Source organism: Dermacentor variabilis, chromosome 1 (assembly GCF_050947875.1).
Source record: "Dermacentor variabilis isolate Ectoservices chromosome 1, ASM5094787v1, whole genome shotgun sequence".
NCBI lineage: Eukaryota > Metazoa > Arthropoda > Arachnida > Ixodida > Ixodidae > Dermacentor > Dermacentor variabilis.
Window position 1 is genome coordinate 36,510,945 of NC_134568.1, and position 25,146 is coordinate 36,536,090.

The following is a 25,146-nucleotide window of genomic DNA, read 5'->3' on the forward strand; positions in this document are numbered from 1 at the left end:
GCTCTAGCATATTCGCTATACCTTCCCACGCTATCCGCAGAAGTGAAACAGTCGTGCGTATATTGACGTCTAGAAAGCCCAATTTACTGCTGTTCCTGCCCTTGCCTACCCGATTTCCTTCAGTTAGGGCTCATACCTCATTTATTTACTAGATGCTGCATACGCACGTGCGTCACAAAAGGAGTGTAACAGCGATGAATTATACACCGAGAAACACAGCAACATGTCATATTTAGGCATGCTTACACATACGCACTTGCACATTTTCATATGCTTCCGTTTTACTTATGTGTGAATATTCCAAGTACTGACCGGGAGAATATAACAATTCAAGGGTGACACTGGCGCCAACTATTTTTTTTCCCGACCAACTGTTTCGAACGGGAGCGTCGAGGTTGATGCATCATACGACGCTTCTTCTTCTTCTATGAGATGCGCTCTCTTTATTTTTGAGTGTTTGACATAACCTGGTTAACCCCGCCTTCACATACAACTACGAGTGAAACAATCAGTAATGCGTAATGGCTGGCTGCATTTCGTAAGAGAATACAGGCACATAGTTACTGACAGAGGCCAGGTAGTTTCCGCTTCCTGTGGTTCTACCTTGGCATTCTTGAAGGTACACTGCAGAGACAAACTCTAGGCTTATCTAGACTGGTAAAATATCATTTCGAAACTACAGCTGTATTCACTGTAGGCGGAAACGTTTTGTAAATCGCAAACGGAGACTGTCCACTTTGCACAAACATTCGTTAAGCAAATTTTGCCTTATGCCCTAACAAAACATTTCAGTATAGAGCCATCAGTGATTCGAAAGCGGAAAAAAAAGTTTCTCGAAACCAGTCACTGCAGCCTGAAAACAAAGGTTGTGGCCACATAGTCCTGCGTTCGTCTTATGCGATGTCCTCCTCAGGTTTCACGCCGCCGGTAAAGAAAGGCTACGAAAAAGAAATTTGGTACCTACGGCTGTTTTGTGATAGCCAAACTTTTGTACTCCCACCCAATACTCAATTGCCGCTGAGATGGCCGAGATGCTAAGTTCACACGCGTTCCTCACCTTGAGGAACGAATAACCCTCGAACTTCGCCAGTTCTTCAGGATCAGCAATGTGGAAGTTGATTCCATGGCAGGTTACGTTCGAGTCCCAGAGCTCTTTGAACTTGGTGAGGCCTGCACTGGTTGTTAGTTGCTTCTCGTTCTTTTCAGCCGTCCTGCGTGCGAAAAGCGAGCATCTCCGCCTTTGCGCTGTCACGCATGCTTTGGATATGAAACGTACACTTAAAATAAGTTCATTTACTTAGTTCACTGATTAGCTTAATTTACTTGATTAGGTTCACTCCATAGGTTAATTAATTTACTCATTTACATATTCCATAGGCTCGTTTACTGCATCTATCACTCTTCCGTCCGCTCGAAAACGCGCTGCTTTCTGGAGAACCGATGGGGAACTGCGAGCTAAAGATAGCACGTTGTAGAGAAGGACGCATGGAGTGGAGCACCAATGGGCATATAGTGGGGGCCGACGAGGTGGAGGCATGAAGCGCGCTGTACCGAGGCCATGTAAGCAGTGTGCCGCGTTTGGAGGCGTAGGGTACTTGGCTGATCTTCCACTTGACACAGAACAAGTTTCACGACGCAAGTCCACACTGTCCTATGTGGGCGGGTGAGGTGACGGTAGTTCGCAGGAAAGGGAAGGAAACCGAGGGTATAGAGAAGGTAGCTGAGTTGTGTATGCGTTGCTGCAATCACCCTGGTATCTGATTATGGGCCTAGAACGCTGGAATGAGGAACGAAGCGCTGTCAATAGCAGTGCTACAGATATGCCGAGCAGACGCATTTGCATCGTGCTGTTGTTGATTCCTAATCCCGAACGGCGGCGTGAGAAATGTGGTGCGTCCAGGGGGATGATGCAACATTGCGAGGTTGTGAAAGTCGCGCGCAGCAAACGTCGCCAAACTATTGGATGTATGCAGTTAAACGTGTGTTTTGGGTTTCGTTAAAAGTTTGTAACGCCTTGTGGCTGAGCCATAAGTGAAGCCAAAGCATCTATCTTGCTGCTCAAGAGTGTTTTCAGTTGAAAATGTAAGTGTTCTTGTGCCGTCCAGTATGTGCAAGCCATTGCTGGCGGAGAGTAAAAAAAAACAAAGGAAAACAAGAAAGATAAGAAGAAAGAAAAGGAACAGGCATCACCTTGATAACGCAAGCACACTTAATGCGTTAACATGCTGGTTTCAACGTAAGTCCTTGCAATCGCAAGTTTCAGACACTGATCACCTGATTATTTCTTCCCTTTCAATTCTGCCTAACTGCATGCTTTGTGACAGCTTACGTTGACATTGTACTATATTAATATATAAAAAATAATTAAACACTATCATGAAAACAAGATAACAAAGAGAACATGATTTAATTATTATTAGAATAAAACAATAGATAACACATTCAAAGCCAATACACTGAAATGAGAGCCAAGCATTCGGCAAATTGTTAAAGATCCATTTCCGAGCAGTTCGTGCAAAAATGAGTAGCATCGCGACTACTCACAATGAAAAGAAGCGAGAAAGAAATGCAAAAATGAAACATTAACTGCGACAGTGACAAATACGAGAAGCGGTCTTGAATATATTGCATGGCTATAGTCTAGCACACACGTGTGCTCATTGAAAAAAAAGAAATACTGGACACCCTATTTTACGAAGAACTCCTGCGGTCCCCGTCGAGTTTTTAAAATTGAGTGTCTGCGATCATCAGCCTATTTTCATGTTAACTGGCGGGACGAAGGCGTCTCCCTGCGATCTTCATTTACCCCTGTCTTGCGCTAGCTATATAAGTTATGCCTGCAAATTTTCTCAAACAACCCAAATATCTGCCATCGGCAACTGCGCTTCCTTTCCCTCGACGCCCATTCGACTGCCCAGCTTCGTATTTTCCTCTTAATGTCACCTGAAATATCGGCTGCCCCCATTTGCTCTCAAATCCATACCGCTGTCTTCTTGTCTCTTAACGTTACGCTTAACCCGCCGTGGTTGCTCAGTGGCTATGGTGTTGGGCTGCTGAGCACTAGGTCGCGGGATCGAATCCCGGCCACGGCGGCCGCATTTCGATGGGGGCGAAATGCGAAAACACCCGTGTGCTTAGATTTAGGTGCACGTTAAAGAACCCCAGGTGGTCAAAATTTCCGGAGTCCTCCACTACGGCGTGCCTCATAATCAGAAAGTGGTTTTGGCACGTAAAACCTCAAATATTATTATTAACGTTACGCTTAACATTTTTTTTCCACCGATCCTTGCGCGGTCCTTTGTTTCTTATCAAGCTTCGTTCTTAAACTCCAAGTTTCCGCCATCTGTGTTAGTAGTGGTAGAATGCAATGATTGTACTCTTTGCAAGTGTAGCGGATCTCTACTCTATATATGCAGAAATGAGTATTAAATCTTTTTCCGACTGAATCACTTTATTTCTGTAGTCTCTTCAAATAACGACAACGTTTCAGATGTAGGGGGGGGGGGATGCACACAGGGACATGCACAACATCAAAAGATATAGCTGCTCTCGCTCGCGTAAGTTTTTCAGAGGCGCCACTATTGTAGGGTGGACAGCTTCTATGCGCTATGTGTCATATATCAACGTTAAAAGGTCATTTAATAGGCCGAGTTACCCCTACGCGTGCATGAGAAGTTCAGTGATATTACGTTGCGCCCTCTAACGATCACAATGCATTCGACACTGCGTTTTCTTTCACTGCCTTCATTACCAGCTGCCCCTTGTCATCGTAACCCATCGCTTCATCCCCCGCCGCCCCTTCCCTAGCCCCTCGCTGTTCTTAACTCAAATTAACAAATGGCGTGGTTGTTGCTCCACATGGCCATGTGCGCCTGACAAAGAGACTGATTTCAGTGCGTCTAAAATAAAGAACATTCAGAGAGAGAGAGATAGAAACAAGGACTCCGGCTATTTCACTGGTCATATGCCACGGCGCCATCGGTATACACTGCAGACGCACCTCCCCCCCCCCCCCCCCCTCCGTCTTAGGATTAAAAAAACCTAAGGCCTCGCCCGTGGTCTTCGTTAAGTTTGGGACGTCATCGTGCATAGTTTCCCGTGTGACATACCTTCGAATGAAAATAAAAGTGTGCGCTGAATTTGAAAAGAAGCAAATAATTAACTAAATAACCTAAATTTGGAAGTAAAGAGAGTGAGCCGCAGGAAGAAACTACAGCTTCGCTCTGCACCTTCGTAACTGCGTGAAAAAAAAAATGGGGTGTACGGGACACGTACGTGGCGTATATGCTGATGCCGTACAGCGTCTTTCGCGCCTTGGCGGCCGACGTGGTCATCAGCTTGGCGCAGCCGCTCTTGCCGTACTCCGCGAATGACAGCTCCTTCGGGTTCTGGAAGTAGACGAAGTCGCACAGACCGTCCGGCGGAAAGCCGGCGGGAGTTCCGGACGCTTGGCGGCAGTGGTACGTGCAGTGGACTGGCCTGGTGACCAGCGCTTCCTGCGGTACATCTGAGGAAAAGCGCGTCGAAAGAAACAGAAGGTTTAGGATTGGGGTGTTGACGATGCTTACAATATACACTCACAAAGTACGTGTGCTTCCTTTTTCGAATTATTGTGTGGGTGGTCACAGAGACGAATCGAAAGAAGTGGAAAAGCCTCGATTCACTGTGCTTTTGAAAAAGCAGACCAAATGCGTGTTCGCGTATATTTGATATGAAAGGTTTAACTCGGATTACCGCGAACCAATATTTATAAGGAAACTGCGTGCTCTTTACTTGATACCAGTCTTCCCCGTGAAGAAGGAGGTGTAAATTCTGTAGTATGGCCTCTCCTTTACCTCTCTCTCTCTCTCTCTCTCTCTCTCTCTCTCTCTCTCTCTCTCTCTCTCTCTTTCATTTTTAATGTGAAGTTGTTTCCGTATTTCCGAAGGTAGTGAAATGCCTAGTTGACCTTCTTTGAGCTACTCTTCATATTTATCTTTTAGAAGCGATGGTGATTGTATTTTTCGAACATGCTGCGTTAACTGACTTTAAGCCCGCTAGTTATTTTGTTTTCATTTGCGGTTACCTTATCAGTCACAAAAATTTTCCCTCCATCTTATGCTTCCTACTCCATTGCATCGCCTTTGTAACGGGACTGTTTCTTCTTCAAGAACCAAACGATTCCGTGCATTGAAAATTTAGTTTCGCATTGAATTTCATGCATCTACATAATCGGGAAAATCATACAGCTGCAGAAATAATTAAGAATTTTCCCATTTTGAGTGACTTTTGTCATTCGTACGGGATGCAGACTCCAAGTTAGAACTCCCTACAGTAACGTCAGATATGTGAAGAACCCGCCGCGGCGGCTTAGCGGCTGTGGAGTTGCGCTGCTATAAGCACGAGGTCGCGGGATCAAGTCCCGGCCGCGGCGGCCGCATTTCGATGGGGGCGAAATGCAAAAACGCCCATGTCCCGTGCTTTGGGAGCCCGTTAAAGATCCCCCGGTGGTCAAAATTAATCCGGAGTCCCCCACTCCGGCATGCCTCATAATCGAATGGGGGTTTTGACATGTAAAGCCCGAGGATACAAATTCAATATGCGAAGGTCAACTATTTTACGTCTGGCACACGTGGGAGACGCCGATTCAGCCGCTTGAAAATTATTCCTGATATAGAAGACTGTGGAAAAGAATGAAAGCAGTGAACCCGCTGTCTGTCGACGTACTGGCACTAGAAGAGCAAACACTCAGTTATCTTCCTTTCAACTCGCTTTACTGAAACGTTTTACACTGATTGCTCAAACTTGCAGCAGGTTATTCAAACTTATCAGAAGTGGCTCTAATGTATGCAACGCGTTCTAAAGGTAAATATTTTGCCAGTGATTTTCCTTTAAGTGCGCTTTCTTATAGCGCGCAAAATCTATGTTGAGTATTCTTATTACGGTGATTTCTCTCGGCTAGAAATTAAATTACGGAGTTTTACGTGCGAAAACCACGATCTGATTATGAGGCACGCCGTAGTCGGGGACTTCGGACTGCCTGGGGTTCTTTAACGTGCTCCTAAATTTAAGTACACGGTTATTTTCGCTTCCATCGAAATGCGGCCGCCGTGGCCGGGATTCGATTCCGCGACCTCGTGCTTAGCAGCCCAACACCATAGCCACTAAGCAACCAGGGCGGATCGTCTCTCGGCTGAACTCTTCGTGTTCTACAAAGGTAGAACTTTTGCATAACTTACTTTTTTTAGAGTGAATAGAATTACGTAGCATGTTGCTTCCTACAGAGACGTTTCTCACAAACCTACAGACGCTCACTTGGTGTAGAACTCTGTAAGGGGCCGGTAACCAGTTACCTAGTTGGTAGCCCATCACTCACTCACTCACTCACTCACTCACTCACTCACTCACTCACTCACTCACTCACTCACTCACTCACTCACTCACTCACTCACTCACTCACTCACACACTCACTCACTCACTCACTCACTCAATCAATCAATCAATCAATCAATCAATCAATCAATCAATCAATCAATCAATCAATCAATCAATCAATCAATCAATCAATCAATCAAACATTTCTCCCCGACAAACACGCACATCCGACAGACCCGATGTTATGCCAGCCTATACGTGACCCAAAACGACCAAGGACAGAAATATCATTTGGCGTTAAATGCTTACTTTTTGGAGCAACCAATTGCACATCGGCGTCGTGTCCAGGAAAGTTACTCGCGGGCACTGTAAAGAAGCAGTTATTCAAGTCGGTTAGTGCAGTGACGAATTATAGCGGTGGTGTTGTGTTTCAATGAAACGTACTAATATCTATCAGCTAGGGTAAACCAGCAGCGACAGCCGAAAATGTAATCAAGTAATACAATAGCATATGTGAATACGAAAAGGCTATTAATCAACTCCCACCGCCCGCCGTGGTTGCTCAGTGGCTATGGTGTTGGGCTGCTGAGCACGAGGTCGCGGGATCGAATCCCGGCCACGGCGGCCGCATTTCGATCGGGGCGAAATGCAAAAACACCCGTTTACTTAGATTTAGGTGCACGTTAAAGAACCCCAGGTGATCGAAATCTCCGGAGTCCTCCACTACGGCGTGCCTCATAATCAGAAAGTGGTTTTGGCACGTAAAACCCCACACTTCAATTTTTTTTAATCAACTCCCACCATTCATCTATCCCAGACTTGTACGCAACAAATTACGTGTAATTAATTACTCGTAATCGATTACATTTTATTTGTCGTTTTGTAATTGATTCACATTATTACTCGGTAACGTTAACTGTAATTCAACTATTTTTATCAGTAACCAATTACACGTAACCAGTTACCTTATTGAGGAGACAAACTGTAGCAGGCAACGCTGGTTGGAGTGCTTGAATTTGGTAAGAACTACAGCAGGGAACCTGTGATTGTGCCACGCAACAGCCTCGCAGATGCCAATGTTGAGACAGCCAAATATAGATGTCCAGTATTTATTTCATCATCTTCACGTTCCACCCGACGTTGGGCGACAAATTGAAGCTGGGCTGCTATGGCTCCACAGTCATGTACACTTTGTATGTCGATGCCAGGAAATCGCCCATGTACTTATTTATTTATTTGTGATACCCTCAAGGTACATAATTGTACATTGCAGAGGGGAGGGGCGAGAATACATTCGAAGAGTAAAAAATACAGGATTAGTTCAAGGAATTTCCAAGGAACAAAAGCAATATGAAAAAAGTAGTAATGCATTCATAACAAATAATAGAGACTTACATAACATGAAAATTATTTATTTGATGTTCTTTTCAACTGATTTATTTACGATGTTCTTTTTTTTTCAGAGGGAGAGCGAGAAAGATATTTTAGTGACAGTAAGGTGCAGAGGTCGGCCTGAGTGACGCGCCTCTAGCCTGCTACTCCACGTTCCGGAAAAGGCTTCTGGCAACGACAGGGTCAGGGTATATAGGAAGATGAAGGTGGTACATATGACGAAGGTGACGATGAGATCTGCTGCACACCCTCTGTTTATACGCAGCACGCACGTGGGCGCTGCGCGGCATATCCGCCTTCGAGGAGAGGGTTCGAGGGTACACTGGAGAGTAGCCAGGAGACTGTCTATATATGGTCTCGTTAAGCTTTTTCTCGGCACTACCGGAAGCGCTCTCTCCGAGCCGCGGCAACTACGAAGCTCTGCTCTTTATACAGGACCCAAATGTGAGCACCGGTACTGTGAGTAACCGCAATATTGTGCGCAGTGGGTTCACACGTTGCAACACCACCCTAGAGTTCTTAGTGTAGCTGCTGATGTCCACGCAAAAAAAAATAAAAAAAATTAAGAAAACGGAGTGAAGGTTGCCGACAAAAACTTTGCAAATTAAAAAAAAAAAGTTAAATTCTGAAATTTCACCTGCCAAAACCAAGACCTATTTATGAGGCACGCCGTAGTTAGGGTGAGCGGTGGGGTGGGGAGTACGTACTCGGGAATAACTTCGACCGCCTTGGTTTCTTTAACGTGGACCTTAGTCTAAGCACACGGGTGCGAAAGCATTTCGCCCCCATGGAAATGCGGCCGCCGCGGCCGCGATTTTATGCCGCGACCTTGAGCTTAGCAGCGTAACGCCAAATCAACCATGGCAAGTATGAAAAGTAATTGTTAGTGATGTTAAACAACGTGTGAATGGCTCCTGAGGACGCTGTGAAAGATATCAGGCCAGCTCGTTCTATTTACCGTATTTGTAAAACCTTAATGATCGTTTGGGGGAAAGTGACGTAAATTCATTGGTTATGTTTTAGTAATTGTTCAATTACATTCAGGAGGGAGTAATTGGTCACTGTAATAACCGCAATATCGAATAAAGTAATTGTACTTGTCGCCGGTACTTTTTTTTTTGTAACGTGTATAAGTGTGATCCATTTATTTCTACCGTTCATCGACACATGCTCGGCGGGAATAAAGAAACGTACCGAAACGTACTGTGAAAGCAGAAGCTGTGGTTGTATTTTCTGATCAAAACGGCGCAGTTTCACCCGAAAGGGGAAGTATTGATGGCAAGGTATTACGCAACTAGACGAAGTAAGGTTGGTAATTTTATCGGCCTTGTAAATTGCAGTAAACATTCTCGTACTAATAAATTAGCAAGCATGGTGTCACGTGCCTAGGAAAACGTAAACAGATCTTACTCGATAACCACGAACACTCGTTGTCACAACACTTCCGCGATGAAAAGTCAAAACAGAGGGTAGCGAACGCTTCGGCGGCTTCTCCTTCCAACGAGTATCCTATACTCTTACATCCGCTTGCCAAACCTAGACGCGCGCTTGATCACGCGGTACCACGCGCTCCCGCTTCTAATTTTGGTGGCTCGGGGAAGTCAGGTAAGTGAACACGGCATAGATGTCAGCTTTCTTTGCAGTGGCAGATAATGGCCAACTTAGCCTCAGTCTATTCTAGGCGGAGGCAGAATAATCGCGGGGTCATTTCTTATCTGGTGCTTTAAACCGCAACGAAAGCGGCGCTTGATCAGATACAAGGTCACTAGCCGCGTTTACATGAATGCGACAACTGGCGCATCGCATAGCATCACATCAACTTTCTAGCGCATCGCATCCATGTAAGCGGGCCTAATGCGCTAGGAAATCGCGTCGTATCAATGCGCCAGACCGAGGTGGATTGAGACGAGTTAGTCGACTTTCGCAATGCATGTAAACGCGATCGCATCGCATTAGGAATTCTGGGAAATTGAATGTGCTGCTCATATGCTGCGCTCGCCGAGCTGCAGCGTGGCTTGGCGCCAAAGGCGTCTGAAAGCGCTGCTTTACCTTCTACGTCAGACGCTCGCCGAGCTGCGGCGCGGCGCCGGAAGCGTCTGATGCGCTGCTCTGCCTTTCGATGTGCGACACCGCGCGCGCCACCATCGCACCAAGGGTAATGCGCTACATGTAAACGTTGGCGCATCGCATTACTCGTGATGCGCTAGGAAAGGTGATGCGCTACTGGCGCATTCTGTCGCATTCGTGTAAACGCGGCTACTCTCAGCCTGCAAACTGGAAATTAATTGAAATTTGTCTCCCATGCCATGATTGGCGCAGTGTGTTGATGATTCTTTTTTTTTTCTTTCATAACTCGTAATCTGCCTATCTCTAAAGCTTACAAAACAACGAATCAGCGCCATGTACAATATCTCGTGTCCGATAAATATCCGGTCCGAACGACAACCTCGAAGGAGTCATGGTTTAACTTCATCACACAAATATATTATCGTAAAACGTAATTGCGGGCGCATCAACATTCCAACAGCCGTAAACGCATATTTTTACTGCTACTTACGGGGCATAAAAAGCATGAGCTCATATTTTATGCATAAGGGGTTCGTATGCACGGCAAGAATTCAATTGTGGCCGGCAGGTGTTTTTCAGTGAAGATGCAGTTTAGTAATGCCTACTGGTGAGATGAGTTGTGAACTTAAATTTTTTTTGCTCACCTCAAACAAGATTTACTCGATTTATAATTTTTAGATCGCAAGCTGAAAGGTTGGTGCCAATAATTCACTATTTCACGTATTTTCATCTTGAGGGTCTTAATGCTTAATCTAGCTCTGAACATCGTCAAAAAATGACCTTTTGGTAACTGCGGGAGTAATTTTCTGGAGCAGTACTAGATTTGACTCTCTGAAACTCTTTCAGCTGAAACTACAGCTTCAGAAAATAGCGGTAAAATGTTGTAGTGGCTGAAACATTATCGATAGTTATGCAAAACATTAAAAAAACGTAATTTTTTCATTGATTAAATTAAACGCGAAAAATCCCTAGATGTGTTCGCCAATCACGTTACATGAAGAACCACGCCAGTATAATTTGCTAAAATAAGATTTGTCATTGTACGTACTTTCACACTTGAGTAAAAAAATGACCTCTAACCAACATTTGCTTCGTCGCGGAAACTTCAAAGAGCGATTTACGTCACCAAGCTTTCTTTTTTCGCGAAAATATTTCAATAAAACCCAATTCACAGAATAACCAACTGGCCCGACTTTCTCCAAGAGAATCGGCGATGGTTGCCTTCAGAGTGGGGTATGTTTCGCCGAGAAATGACTCCGTTGCCCTTCAAAGTACTCAGAATCAACTTGCACTGCCTGGATCACTGGACATCTTGGCGTATATCGAACCTATGATCATGTACGTCGCCGCTTTTCTGGCCGGGCCTTGCCCGTTCTGTACGACGTTACGTCGCCGTTTGTGAACTTTGCCAACGACGCAAGAAGCCTTCAAGTTTGTGTATAGTTACCAAAAACTTGTTCCATTCCGTTTACTTTCTTCGAAACGTTCTGCAGGACTGTTAGACACTGTGGAAGCGGTGGCTACCCCTTAGTGACACTATATGCTATACATTCATTATGTAGTTGGCCAGGCCACTATATTCTTCTATCTTCTGAACATTTCTCTGACATTACGCCGAGTCGGTGCATTCAAGTGACGCGTTGAAGCATGTTAATTCGGAAAATGTTTTGCTAAAGTTTACGTTATTGTTTCTCTGAACATTAACAGTGTTCCGGACAAGTTGCCAGCATTAAGAGCGATTGAACGAAGAATGTTAGGCCTGACGTTAACAGACAGGAAGAGAGCGGTGTGGATCAGAGAGCAAACAGGGATAGCCGATATTCTAATTCACATTAAGAGAAAGAAAAGGAGCTGGGCAGGTCATTTAATGCGTAGGTGATATGACCGGTGGACCATTAGGTTTACAGAATGGGTTCCAAGCGAAGGGAAGCTCAGTCGAAGACGGCAGAAGACTAGGTAGGGTGAACCAATTAAGAAATTCGTAGGCGGTAGCTTTAATCGGTTGGCGCAGAACAGGGATAATTGTAGATTGCAGGGAAGAGGCCTTCGTCCTGTAGGCAACAAAAAATACGCTGACGATGACGTTGATGATGATGAACAGCCTGGAGAGGTGCATCACAAAATCTCGTAGTCACGTAACGCCTCAGTGGCTTATTGTGTCTAATACCCGAATGATCAACAAAAGATAAAAAAAATGTATGAACTACGCTACTCGCAATTCAAGCTGGGGTATGCATTTTTGGCTGACTTACCGCTCGGCACATCCTGCACGATGTAATCTTCGATTGATCCAACGCTAGAGGGTAGTTCGTCGCAGGTTGCAATCACTGCGTTTGGACAGGGAATGGTAAGCAATGCAAGCATTAAGACTGCTGTTATCAAGCGCTGAGATAACCAACAGCAGCGCGCACACAGCGAGAAACTGGAAAAGAGAAAAGGGAAACACAGAACGCCATTAAATACATACATATTCTACGTCTCTTGTTTCCTAGGTGTAGCAAATGTTACCAAAAAAAAAAACGGCAAACGCAAGCTTTCGTGCTACTTTCGCATTGATCTTGGAATTTGTGGAAAATATTGACAGTTAAAGAGTAACTACGAAGGCTATATATTATTTGCATTTTGGGTGGGCAGACTTTGAGTAGAAAAAAAAAAGTCGCATTTTCTCCCGAAAGCATCGATGGCGATAGCACATTAGTAGACTACTATCCTTATTTCGTATGGTTGTTTTATCGGCCGTATAAGCTTGGAAAGGCATCACACTCGATGACCACGGACACTCGCTGTCAAAACGCTGGCGTGATCAAGCGCGGCAGCAGCAGCGAGCGAAATGACTTTCTGTCTATCGCTTCAACGCAAAGTGGGGCGCTATTCTGGACATTCCGCGATTTTCTTCGAGGCGTGACGTAGCCCCGACACGTTCAAGATGGCGCTGATAGCCCCGTTTTGCTTTCGTAAAGTGACACAAGCTTGACGTTTTGCCTAAGAAACTGAAATGAAGGCACCTAACCTAACTTTCTTCATAAAGCAAAGCAGTTTTCCTCCCCAGTAAAAGTAAAGCAGCTAGCTCAAAGCGTACGATTATTCCGTCGAAAACTCTTCTCGCTTCCGTCGTCTGCTGCGTACAAGTCGTCGTCTGCTTCATTAGCTAGGATGCGTGTAGCCGGTTTCACATATACATATCACATAACATATTTCACTTGATTTTTGACCCTCCACCGGGGAATTATATCTTCAATGTGTCCCAAAATACTAATGAATGACGGTTCGGCTCCTTTCTGGCTGCAGCCATAAAATCCAAAATTCATATTTCACTAAAAAATTTGGGCCGAGCGGCCTGTGCCAGATCGCCAAGCAGATTCGTCATGTATGTTCCTCAAGTAACAAACACCAGTAAATTGCTCAAGTAAGTTGAACGTGTAGCACAGTAAAAGGAGTATATATTGGTACATTCTTTTTGGTATTCTGCAAACAGCTGTAAGGCTCAATTAACTTTACTTCAAATTACCGCCATAAAACACGCGAAGAACCGCCTAATTTTGAGAAGTAGTTGAAGAAGCCAAGTGGGGCTGGTATAGTGTAAACTGCTGTGTTAGTTAAGTCCCAGTGTTACTGCCGAGCGTTTCTGTGAAGAAATGCAAAAATTCGATATTATACCATGAACTACTCGTCGTGCGCAAACCTGTTGTAGCAGATTAAAATCAAGGTAAATGTTGTAGAAGTCATATATAGCCAGCGTTTGTGATATATTTGTTGCACCGCTGCTGGTGTGGTATCATAACTGGATTCTTATATGCTATGTTTTTTGTGGTTGTCGATCCGCGCATGAAAAAGCAGCACTGGGCTGGTCTGCGCTCCTTCGGCTGGCACTGTAGCGTTGCCTTTGAGAACTGTATTGTCGTCTAAGAAATAAGCTCTTTGAATAAATTTTCCCGAACGAAGACGTCGTAAAGATATATTTGAGACGACCGCCATAAGTATACAAGCAGAGGGAACGAGAGCGAACAAACGAAAACACTGCAGAAGGCTCCCGGACACCCCCCGAACTGCAGCAGCCGACAAGCGCGAGTACTTGTCCTGACGTCACACGAGCGGCGCTCGCAGCGCCCCTGTAGTTCGTTCTCGGGGCTAATAATTCGCGCGGCAAGTCGCACCACAAATTATGGCGGAAAACCTCTGCAATGGCGGCCCAGCGCAGCGTCACGCAACGTCAAACAGACGTTTACGAAACAGCCCTTCCTGTGACGCTCCCCACAGCACATTCCTTCAGCAAATCAGCAAGCTCGCATGGCGCATATCTTGGATCCCCACCACATATTCGCGAAATTGCAGATGCATTGCACTGGCTTCTGTACGCAACCGCTCACTTTCTTTTTGAAGCGCTAACGTCCCAATATAGCTGCCAAGGACAAAAAAAAAACATGTGTTAGTCGATAAAATTTGTAGCTCCACGTCACGTTTCGTCATCTTGATGAAAACGCAAAATTGCATTTTGCAGAACTTCCGTTTCCCGGCACAAATTTCAAGGCACGTGAGCTCTCGACAGCCATCAGAGAGTAAACATGGCGGATAATGGCGGCCGTGCAGCCGCCATGCGTGTCGAGAATAGCACCCCTGAACGGCGAGAACGCAGCACGCACAAAGGAACAAGCCGTCTGCAGACCGCTTTCAAGATACTGCGACCGCGAACGCGGCCGGCCGCGGAAAGTACGCAGTTGCTGGCGTAGTAGAAGCCGACCTTGCTGCTACCTCCCGCGCTGCTTCCCCTCTTTCCTCCCTTTCGCGCGTGAAGATTGAGTCGCGATCGTCAGCTCCCCTTGCGCCTGGCGCCAAATACGCAGTTACTGCCAGAGCACAACGCCGCCTTCCTCCTCCCTCCTTTCAACCCCCCCAAGGCCTTTCGTGCGACGGAAGACGGTGAGTTTGCTCTCAGCTTTCTTCCCTCACGCGCGTCAGACAACCGCGACCATCGGCTCCCCTCCCGTACTTTCACTCGCACATACAATATTAGGCGCGCGGCGACGGAGTTATTGCCCTTGTACTTTATACGGAACATCACGGCGATGGAGACGGCAAAAACGCGCCTGCAGTGTCCATATAATTACTATCGCAATCAAAGGGATGTGACGAAAGGTACAGTCATCCACAAATGTTTACGGACCATGGGATCTCAGAAAACGTTCCCTTTCCGAGCAGCCTGCAACAGTAGTCAGCAAAACTGAACGTTGCAGTGTTGTTCACATATACCAGTAGAGGCTGCAAATGCCTATAGGCTGCATTGTGAGGGTGCGCACATATTCAGCTTTTTATCAGATCTCGTTTTTCGTAAAACCTTGTGGTTGAATGTACGTCCAACGGCTCTCCAACTTTTGTTAGAGCTACGTTAGACGGATCCGGTAGCTATTTTTTGTTTTTTTTTGCGAGGGGGGGGGGGGCATGGCGAAGTACGCCTGACCTCGCTCCTTGGTTTTTCCCTTGATTCACGTTAGGATAAGATGAGCATAAGCACGTTGAATAGCGAAATAAATATTAGCGCATTGTGGTGTCGTCTCCCTTCCGTCCTTGGTTGCTGGCGCTAAATATGCTTTCAGCTTACCAACCCGCCCAACTAATGGCAATGCTTAAATATTTCCCTCGTTTCGGCGTGCTCATCATTGCTGTAAATGCTGCATCTTCTTGCATAGCGTTGATGGACACTTTGACACTCTGTTGGGTGCCCCTCGACGCGATAGAAGAGGAGGTGTGCTTATAGCAAATAGAGCAATGGTGCAATTGGGCATCTCTAACGATCCAGTCATTCATTGGGAGAAATTGGTTTGTGTTACGGCCTTTCGCAATTACGACGATGTCAAAATCAAAATTACAATTCACAAATTAACATAATCGCTAATAACGAAAGCTTTTCGGCTAATAACGTGAGCTCCAGAAAAATAATTAAGAAAAAAATTATTTAGTTTTCTGTTAGTGTCTTAGGGGCAGTTCTATAATGACTAAAACACGTTGGCGGGCTAGTTGGTTAGAATCCATGGTAGAGTGTACAAGCGCGACTGTACGAAGACGTAGGAAGAAACATACACGCGCTGTGCCTGTGTATCTGTTTCTTCCTACGTCCTCGCAGTCGCGCTTATGCACTCTACCATGTATAATGACAACTTCGATGGCAGTCAAATTTTAACGCATCTTCATTTTTTTTACAAATCATGAAAGGCGCACCTGATTCGAGTTATTTATCATCGAATTTCAACAGTAATCCAGGCAATATCGAAACCGAGAGCCGCGGGAGCGCATAAACGGCGGCCCCGCTATCATATCAGACCGAAACGACCAGTGACGACAAGCGCGAGGAACTTAGAAACCGAACGTCTGGGCCAGTCGCGGTGGCTACTGATACGGCACGCATTGACTGGCAAACATGTGCGACTGTGCGTCGGGTCAGTATTTGTCGCGGCATGCTATCATCCTACTTTCGTCCCACACTTATTTACGGGGCGTTGCCGTCTGACACGCAGGGAATGCGTTCATTATGGATGTTGCCTCGATTGAGCTTTGGAATTTGATGGTGAATATCTCGAATTCAGCGCGATTTTCAAGATCTTTAAAAGATGGATGTGCATGAAAATGTCACAGCCTCCAAATATGTCACTGCTTTTTATCACTGCCCCGAGGCAGTGATAAAAAAAGGTTTTTAATGAAATTTTGTTAGTCTTCTGAAGCTGACGTTATTAGCGACAAAATATGTCCGCCTCGCCTAGGAACTGGACCGAAAAAACGGCACGTTCGCTCCGCTTATTACTTATTAGAACGCAGCTCCAGTTCGTGCGGCGCGCGTTGGCGTCGTACCTCGTAACACAGCGAATGAACGCAATGAAGGATGAAAGCGAACGTGGAGCGTAGCGGGAGATGAAAGAAAGCGTTAGCGAAGAGAACGCTAGGAGGAAAGCGGATGAGGATGGTACAGTGGAACCATGAAGCGGAAAGCAGAGGAGGAGGCTATGGCGAAAGCGTGAGAAGGAAGGCGAAGTGCCGCGCAAGACGGACTCTGCGGCGACAATGGCTACGAGATAAAACCAGAGTAGCGCACGTCGTCTGTTCACCAAAGCGCTGCATGAGAGGAGGTCTGTCTGAGACGGCTGCTCTGAATCGCGCCCCCGCACCACCCACACGCTGCCTTTTGCGATTTCCTGATTAGCGAGTCAGTCCTGGCACACTTCGCTCCGTTTGGAACGTGCCACACAAGACAGGTTGTCCGCGTCAGCCAATCTATCGCGAAATGAAAACACGCATAGAGCTGCGCTCAAATTTCGCATTGGGGAGCATCGTAATTGTCGGTGAATATTTTATTAAAGAATCTGTATGGTCTAAAAAAAACACCCCTCATGTAGGGTGTCAAGGCTAACCTTATCCAGGCAATTGTAAGCAAAGGAGAAGAAAAAATGGTGCAAGTCACCGTTATCAGATATACTGCGTTCAGTCGCCAGAACTGCAATGAGCGAACAGCGTAACTTTTATAATTACATCTTGCACCGTGTTCTTTTCATTTATTTCTCATAACAGCTTGGCTAACGTTACCTGGGACACAAGGTAGAGTTGCAAGACGTAACGTTACACTCTAAAAAAAGTTTGCACCCTTTACGGTGTATATCTGCCACACAACGATAATAGTCATCTGCCTTGATGCGTTTCCTTTCTTTAACGCTGCGAACCCGGTACTTTCCAGTAACGAACGGCATGCGCGTTATCAGCATGACACAGCATTCCCGACAGGAAAGTAGCGGGCGCGGCGTTTTCAAGAAAGCAAACGCATCAAGGCAGATAACGATTATCGTTGTGTGGCAGTTACACACCCCAAAGGGTGCCAGCTTTTTGAAGAGTGTAGCTTTGTATACCAAGGAGTACAATCAGTTAATCAGGTCTTCTACGATCTTCGGCATTTGCATGGAACACGCGGTGCATATGAGTATCCTGTCATCGCGATGATTAATGAAACTTCAGCTGAAATGTGCATTAAAGCAGCTCTCAAAAAACATATTTGCACGCTCGACTTTGCCGTACAAGATTGCGCACATTGCACGCGACTTCAATATATATTTCGCAGATCTCAGCGGCTGCTTATACATTTCGGTAATTATTTGAGGAAAGCACGGCAGAGAAGGCTCCGGTCTATAACGAATGCTTCGTGCTTGAAAACGCCGGAAAAACTCAGCCTCGAATATCTGACATGTTCCACATCGCTGTGCTGTTTTATAGGGACGAACTGCCAACTGCATATTCTCACCTCTGCGGATCTTTTTCATGGTGGGCACAAGCAGGGCAAGCATGGTAATCATGATGAAGGCCAAGGCCAACAGGAATTTCCGCCAGCACACTAAATATCTGAAAAAAAAAACAGCAACTGAAACGTGTCTCTGGACTCCGCTCATGACAGAAGAGTTTACATCTGTTTATTATGCAAAACCCCTTCTATATGGTCGTTGAGGTATTGCAAATAAAGAAATGAAGAAACAAGGAAAAAAAAGTGAGCGAAAAGAACAGGCTCTTGGTTTTGCAAATATAGGTCAATCTTGATTTTAGCAGACGTTGTCCTTTACTATTGTCCGAAATCCGTATTTCTATTGTTGTGTGTCGAAGTTTTTGTACTGGAAAAAAAGTCACCGTTTCGCCCGAAAGGGGAAGCATCCATTGCGAGAGCAATGCCGTGTGAACTTGGAAACTTTCGTTTACTAACTGAATTAACAAGCATGGTGTGTGCGGGCACAGGCAAACATGCACACATCACGCTCGATGACCACGGACCCTGGCTGTCAAAACGCTGGCTCGTGAGCAAGTGCGGCAGCAGCAGCGAGCGAAGTGACCTTCGTGATGTGCCACTAAATTTGCGGAGTTAAAAAGGAGAAAATTTAAACGCAGAAAAGAGCCCAAGGAACTAGTGATGTGATTTAGAAGTGCAGACTGTATGCAGTCTGCGCTCGTCCATGTTTTCTATCTCGTCCCTGTTCGTTTGCGCGATTCTTCCTTGAGTAAAAAATCTGAGTATTTCAGTATGACTAATGAACGAAATGGCGTTATTATCATTCGCCTAGTATACCAACATTTAAAGAAAGTTTAATAATAATGACATAGCCTACCTATTATATCGTTTAACAGTAACAGCGCATCTTTTAAATATCAGTTTGAACGCTTGAATTTAATACCAGGTACTTTGAAATAATACAGCCACACAGAATGTGCTGACCCCTACAAGCAATTTTCATTTACGGTTATCAGCAGAGTAAAGTTTTATTCTTCTTTTTTTCTTTTTTATTGCCTCGATGGGAAGATAGCTGTGGACCTCTCGGCACACAGTGCGAGAGAAATAAACATCGCACGACACATTTCCGAGAAAATACAGGTCTACGATATTAACATTTGTCTAGTACTGACATTTCGTGAAATTATCATTCTATACATTGGTGCGATATCTTCATCGTGAAGAAGCTGTACCATTCAGCATATTTGTAACATTCAAAGCGAATACAGTTTTGGCGATAGATAGAAACTCCAACACTGTTAGGCCATTGCTCGTTTGATCAGGAAGTGTTCTCTAAACAACGCAATCACAGAACACTGGGGAGCGTCGGAAAACTGCCTTTAATTTTCTTTTTAGGAAACAATATTCCCTAAAAGACACGCTGTGCAGCAGGGATTCCACTAAACGCACGATTTGAAAGGTTAGGTGAAGAAGACGCGAACGCAAGTGGAACGAAAACGGGAATAAAAACGTCGAGATCCTGTGCTTCTGTTCGTTCCTGTTGCATCAGAGACTTCTACGCCTAACCTTTCAAATCATGATTCCTTACCGACTTGGCCACCTTTGTGTCGTTTTAATGCTCATTAAACGCTCATTATTCCAATCTGTCACAGTTTTTTTTTCACTGTTTTGGTATTTATTGAATCTCTCGGAGTCTGCTCTCAAACGGAGAGGAACCATCACGGGCAGAAAAGAATAACGGACAAAAGGGGGGGGGGGGTGTGCTCCGACATGCTTACGCACGGTGCCCAATCGTTTCTAAGTGCCAAAAAGTTCTAAAGACCAGAAGCATCGGGCAGGCGAATATATACGAATACTGTTCTCATACTTACGGTTCTGCAACAGAACACAGAAAACAACCTTTGTCAGTAATTACAGGAGTAATGCGTTTGATATGTCTGCTGAAAAGTTCAGGGGAGGGGAATATAGGAAATGTCACGAAAGCCCATTGCGCGACGTTTTACGATGCCGACACACCACCGACACAGGCCGGGATGCACCGGCTCCCCGCCGGGGCTGGTTATGCTTTCCCGAGACGACAGTTGCGTTGCCGTCACCTCAGCAGTGTCACCGTTTCCAATTACAGCTTCTTCATACGTCCGGTCAGCGCGCAACACAGATTGGTCATGCGTAGTTTGATTCGGGACTCTATAATACCACTGCAGGCAGACGTTTTAGTCACGTCGTAATTCTGATCTTGGAAAACTTGAATACAGAGAAGCTGTGCTGTAGTGACGAGGAAGAAGAAACGCTTTGGGCCTGTCGCTGTCCCCGAGATCAGTGTTCGTGCTTGGCCAGTACCACCTGGATTGCAACCGCCGCCCAGTATCGCCAAACGCTACAATATGACCGTGCCCTGCTTACGCAAAATTTTCCATCTCGCTCCCTGGTGTGGCTGAGAATCCCGCCTCATAGCCCCGGCCTTTAATCTAAACTTCTTGCGCGCTATGCTGGTCCCCACCGTATAATGGACCGCACGTCCCCTGCCAACTACATCGTTGAACCTATGACACCATGACACGACCTCAGACATCGCGGTCGCGACGCGGCCCATGTCAGCCGATTAAACCATAATATGACCCGCTCGTTCTACCTATGTGCCATGAGTCATCAAAGATGGCTCAGCTCTTCTCTCGGGGTCATTGTAGTGGAGAAGAAGAAGAAGAAGATGATGAAGACGAAGAAGAAGAAGCTCTTTGGGTTTTTCGCTGCCCACAAGATCAGTGTTCTTGCTTGACTGGTGCCGCCATGGATTATCATTGCTGCTCGGTTGCATAAATAAATTACCTCACGACCAACGCGAACTTATTCAACATTTCTGAATACGGCCTTCAACTTATTCACCGAAGATTCTGCGTTTCAATGGTTGATTTTAGGACTCAGCTAGCATATCTTCGTTAGTCTGTCAAATTAGGCTCGTCCCAAAGACACTGTGAGTTGCTCAACAGGATGATGAATGACTTTGAGCTCCCAGCATTAGCGTAGTTTCCCTTTGCATTCTTCTTAGCATTGTGCAAGTTAGCAGGAAGTTCCTTTAACATGCACTTTTCACTTGTGTACTTTTTCTCATTTGCTTATTTACTTTCCAGGAGGCATATATATGTGGCCATTACTGTTTCTTTCTGTGAACGTATCAGGCGCTAACATTAGCATGACTTTTATATATAGAAATAAATAATGGAACTTGAATTTATGCCTAGCGTTACTGCAATATTGCAGTAACAGTTGAGATTACGAATGCCATCCTTATATTGCCTTGTGAATTGCGTGATATGGTGAACTTTTTTTAATAATCTGCAGCTGAGCCAACTGTAACAATATAACTTGCTGAACTGTGTACAATGGCCAGCACTGGCTTTTGAAGCTACGGCAACGCTTGGGAAGTGACCGTCCTCTAATGGGCCAAGTGCAAAATATGCCTGCGTAACGAGACTGAAACACGTTAAATATTTTTGAAATAGTCAAAATCACTTAGAAATATTTCCTTATTGCATCCTTCATAAACAAATGACGCAGCAGGGGAATCATTACCTACATCGCGAAGCGTAATGACTGCAATCTAATTTATGCAGTTACCTGGCTCAGGTTCTTCCAGCGCTTCGGGCTCCTCGAAAAACATGCTGGGTCTACGTGATGCTTTTCAATCAAAAAAGAAGGCAAAGAACAGCGTTAGATTCACAGAGGTAGCTCAACCCTATAGACGGTAGTCCCTTGCCTTTCAACGAAGCAGTGTGAAAGACATTGCACAGGCACTGAACATATTAAAGAATGATAATGAAGTCTAGATATGTTACAGCAGGGCACGCCTCATTTAATTTTGACACTTTGATGTACTGAAGAAATGATTTATTTTAGAAGGGTTAGCTAAAGGTGCAGCCGCTATAAACCGTGAATGGCTCGCTCGTTACGCATTCAAGGGCAACTAACAAGTTTGGCCATTGCAAACAAATAAATCGTGCACCAAGATTGTGATAATGTCTAAATACCAGACTTTTTTTTTGCTACGACGAGAAGTGGTTGCTGACTGTGTTTTACTTTGTAGCGCTCTGCACTTGTCTTTTATTGCACATTGCCTTTCCATCCTCCGAAAGTAAGGCATGCACTGCATGCGGTGACCAAAGCAATTGTTTTCACGGAGTTAGTCGTGTCAGGAAAGCTTTTTAGGGCTTTCGTATCGGCCAGGTCAAGTAAGAAAAAATAAAAATGAAAAAAGAAGAACGTGAAACTCTTCCTCTAGTAGACCCACAACACACCACTACATAGATAACACTAATCATGGAAAAGAAACAGCGCGACGATAGAGAAACAGACAAAACATCATGTTGTTACGGATGATGCTGTCCCGTCTTCACGCTGTTTCAGCTCATACGCACGTCTTGATTCATTTCACTTCTTTCTCTTTTCTCTTTTTTCCTACATTGGAGCAACTTCTAGGGCTATATTGCAGCGATGTATGCCCTTAAACGTTTCCGCGTTCATGCTGCTGGCCCATAATAATGTCACCTATTACTTGCTTGTGCACCTTGCTGCAGCTGTAAAGCTAAAGCCCATGGTTTGCTGCAGCGTGGGCTATACTATTTGGATGCCGACTCTTTAACAGTGCCTATTCGGGAAAGCTACAGAAAGCTTACAGCGCAATCGTCGACACTTTCTGTCGTCCCACACAGACATTCTGTCTAACATTGCGTCTCGAGGCAATGGCAGTAACTGCAAACGTCTGTCTCAGCTGCGGAAGCGCTATTTTTTTGGAATCGCTATGTGCTTGCGAGTCGCAGTTGGCAGAATGCACAGGGGCGCTCTCTTCTTCTCTCGATACCGTAGTGAATCGTAGTCGTTACATCCCGAGGCATATAAAGAGAGTAGAAATAACTGCGGATAGAAAACGTAGGAGTGCTGGTTATAAGCGGCGGAGAGTGTGTGTGTATAGTGGACCGCAAAGTGCGGTTGAACCAAGCAGAGCTTCAGGAGGCGGCTGACACTACAATTCTACATTGAGATAAAGCAGAGCAATTTAAAAATATCGATGGCAGCCGTTACCATAGACTAGAGGTCAAACGCAGGAAGCTGATATAGTTTAGATTAACCGTAGAAATCGGAGTTTGGCGGGTCATGGAATGCCTAGAACATGTAACCATCGGCCTGTAGATAAACAGGATGGGTGACAAGGGAAGTGAGATGTAGTTGCGGGCGGCAGAAGATTGGGCGGATGGGCGATATTACAAATTCTGCACGGCACAGCACATATTCGGTTTAGGCTAGGCAGGAGTATAACTACAGACCACAGGGGGACAGTCGTTGGACCTCCAGTAGGCTGTTCATAAGCTGGTGACACTGATGGTGATGAGAGTGCGGCTCGCAAAATTTGTGGCGCGTTACGAAAAGCAACTGTGACCAACGTCGGCAAATGCCTCTGCTTTCGCTTCCGTATCGCTTGGCTTGCCTTGTAAGCCTGCGTACAAATGCCATCCGATCACGAACCTTTACCACGTGCGTAGAAGAATCTGTATTTCTCGATATGGGTGAACGCCGACTGGAGCATCCACAATGCTGCGAATGTTTATTTAGGCGGACGTCGAGATGAGCATGCTTCAGAGCGTAGCTGAGGCACCCGTTCCTGCGGCATGCTTCGGCGTCGGTGTTGTCCCTGGTAACCGAGCGAACGAGCACATTGAAGGATAAAAGAGAACGCGGAGCGCAGCGAGAGATGAAAGGCAGTGATAGTAAAGAGAGCGTGAGGAGGAGGCTGTAGCGGAACCATAAGGCGGAAAGCGGAGCAAGATGGTACGCCGAAAGGCGTAAGAAAAGCGCAGTGCTGCGCAAGACGGGATTTGCGGCAACGCTGGCTACGAGATGGCGCCAGAGCTAGTAGCGCGTGTCGTCTATATAGAGACAAAGCACTGCATGAGCGGAGGTCTGTGAATCGCGCCCACGAGCCACTCATGTGCTGCCTCTCGTGGTCTCCCGATTAGCGAGGCCGTAGCGCCACCCTTCGCTTCGTTTGCAACGTGCCGCACGGCACAGATTGTCCGCGCCAGCCAATATATCGCGAAATGAAAACACGCATAGAGCTGCGCTCAAACTTCGCAATAGGGAGTATCGTAATCGCCGGCGAACTAAAAGAAAACATAGATTAGAAGGAATTAGTAAGTATACAATTTGTGACCTGCTATTGAAAGCTATGACCTTTCGGCTACCTATTTAGTAACGCAAAAAAACCACAACAATTATTTGCGAAAATTTACTGAGCACGGAGATTGTAAATAAACGTGACAGCACGATCTTTCATGCGTTTCATTGTTTTGTGGTACAACAGTCTTAGCAGAATATTCATATTAGGACTGCCGAAATAGTGATGTTTTAATAAGAATATTTAATGTTTGCAAGTTTTGAAGATGCAGGAAACATAGAAAAAAAGCTGAAGAGGGAAGCAGGGGGAATTTTAGATTTATGCCCTTAAGAACTGGCAAGAACATTAGGAAATCTGTCGAACGGCGCACCTTGTAAACTAGCCAAGAGCTCATTTAAAGGCAGCCGCGAAATATGTGACATAACTGAATAAAAGGATTATGCTACTAAAACATCGTGGACATTAGGCATATTGTATTTCAATGTAAGATTAAAATTGACAATTTCTATGAATGTGTGAAAGGGTTTGAAGATCCATTTTCATGGTGCCTATTATTTCTTTAATACGACAGAAAGCCTTCGGGCCAGTGACTAATCCTGCAGTGGTAAGGCGAAAAACTACGTGGAACGTTTCATGATAAGATTTTTTTTTTAATCTGCAGTCGTGATCGTACTTATGAAGTCCTACGCTGGAAACACGCTGAAACCCGCCGTGGTTGCTCAGTGGGTATGATGTTGGGCTGCTGAGCATGAGTTCGCGGGTTGGAAGCCCGGGCACGGCGGCCGCATTTCGATGGGGGTGAAATGCGAAAACACCCGTGTACTTAGACTTAGGTGCACGTTAAAGAACCCCAGGTGGTCGAAATCTCCGGAGTCCTCCACTACGTCGTGCCTCATAATCAGAAAGTAGTTTTGGCAC

The 25,146-nt window shown here is 45.5% G+C and overlaps 1 protein-coding gene across 1 annotated transcript in view; it reads right to left on the reverse strand.

The window, feature by feature from the left end:
• The window catches only part of LOC142570860 (uncharacterized), a 72,099-nt gene extending 50,368 nt beyond the window's left edge, over nt 1-21,731 (reverse strand). The window contains exons 1-6 of the mRNA XM_075679172.1: nt 21,678-21,731; nt 18,090-18,187; nt 12,067-12,141; nt 6,665-6,721; nt 4,276-4,507; nt 1,058-1,211 (exon numbers count right to left, since the gene is read on the reverse strand). Coding sequence (XP_075535287.1) covers nt 1,058-1,211; nt 4,276-4,507; nt 6,665-6,721; nt 12,067-12,141; nt 18,090-18,141 — 570 coding nt within the window. The 5' untranslated portion in view covers nt 18,142-18,187; nt 21,678-21,731. The remainder of the gene's footprint in view (nt 1-1,057; nt 1,212-4,275; nt 4,508-6,664; nt 6,722-12,066; nt 12,142-18,089; nt 18,188-21,677) is intronic.
• Between the last annotated feature and the right edge of the window lie 3,415 nt (nt 21,732-25,146).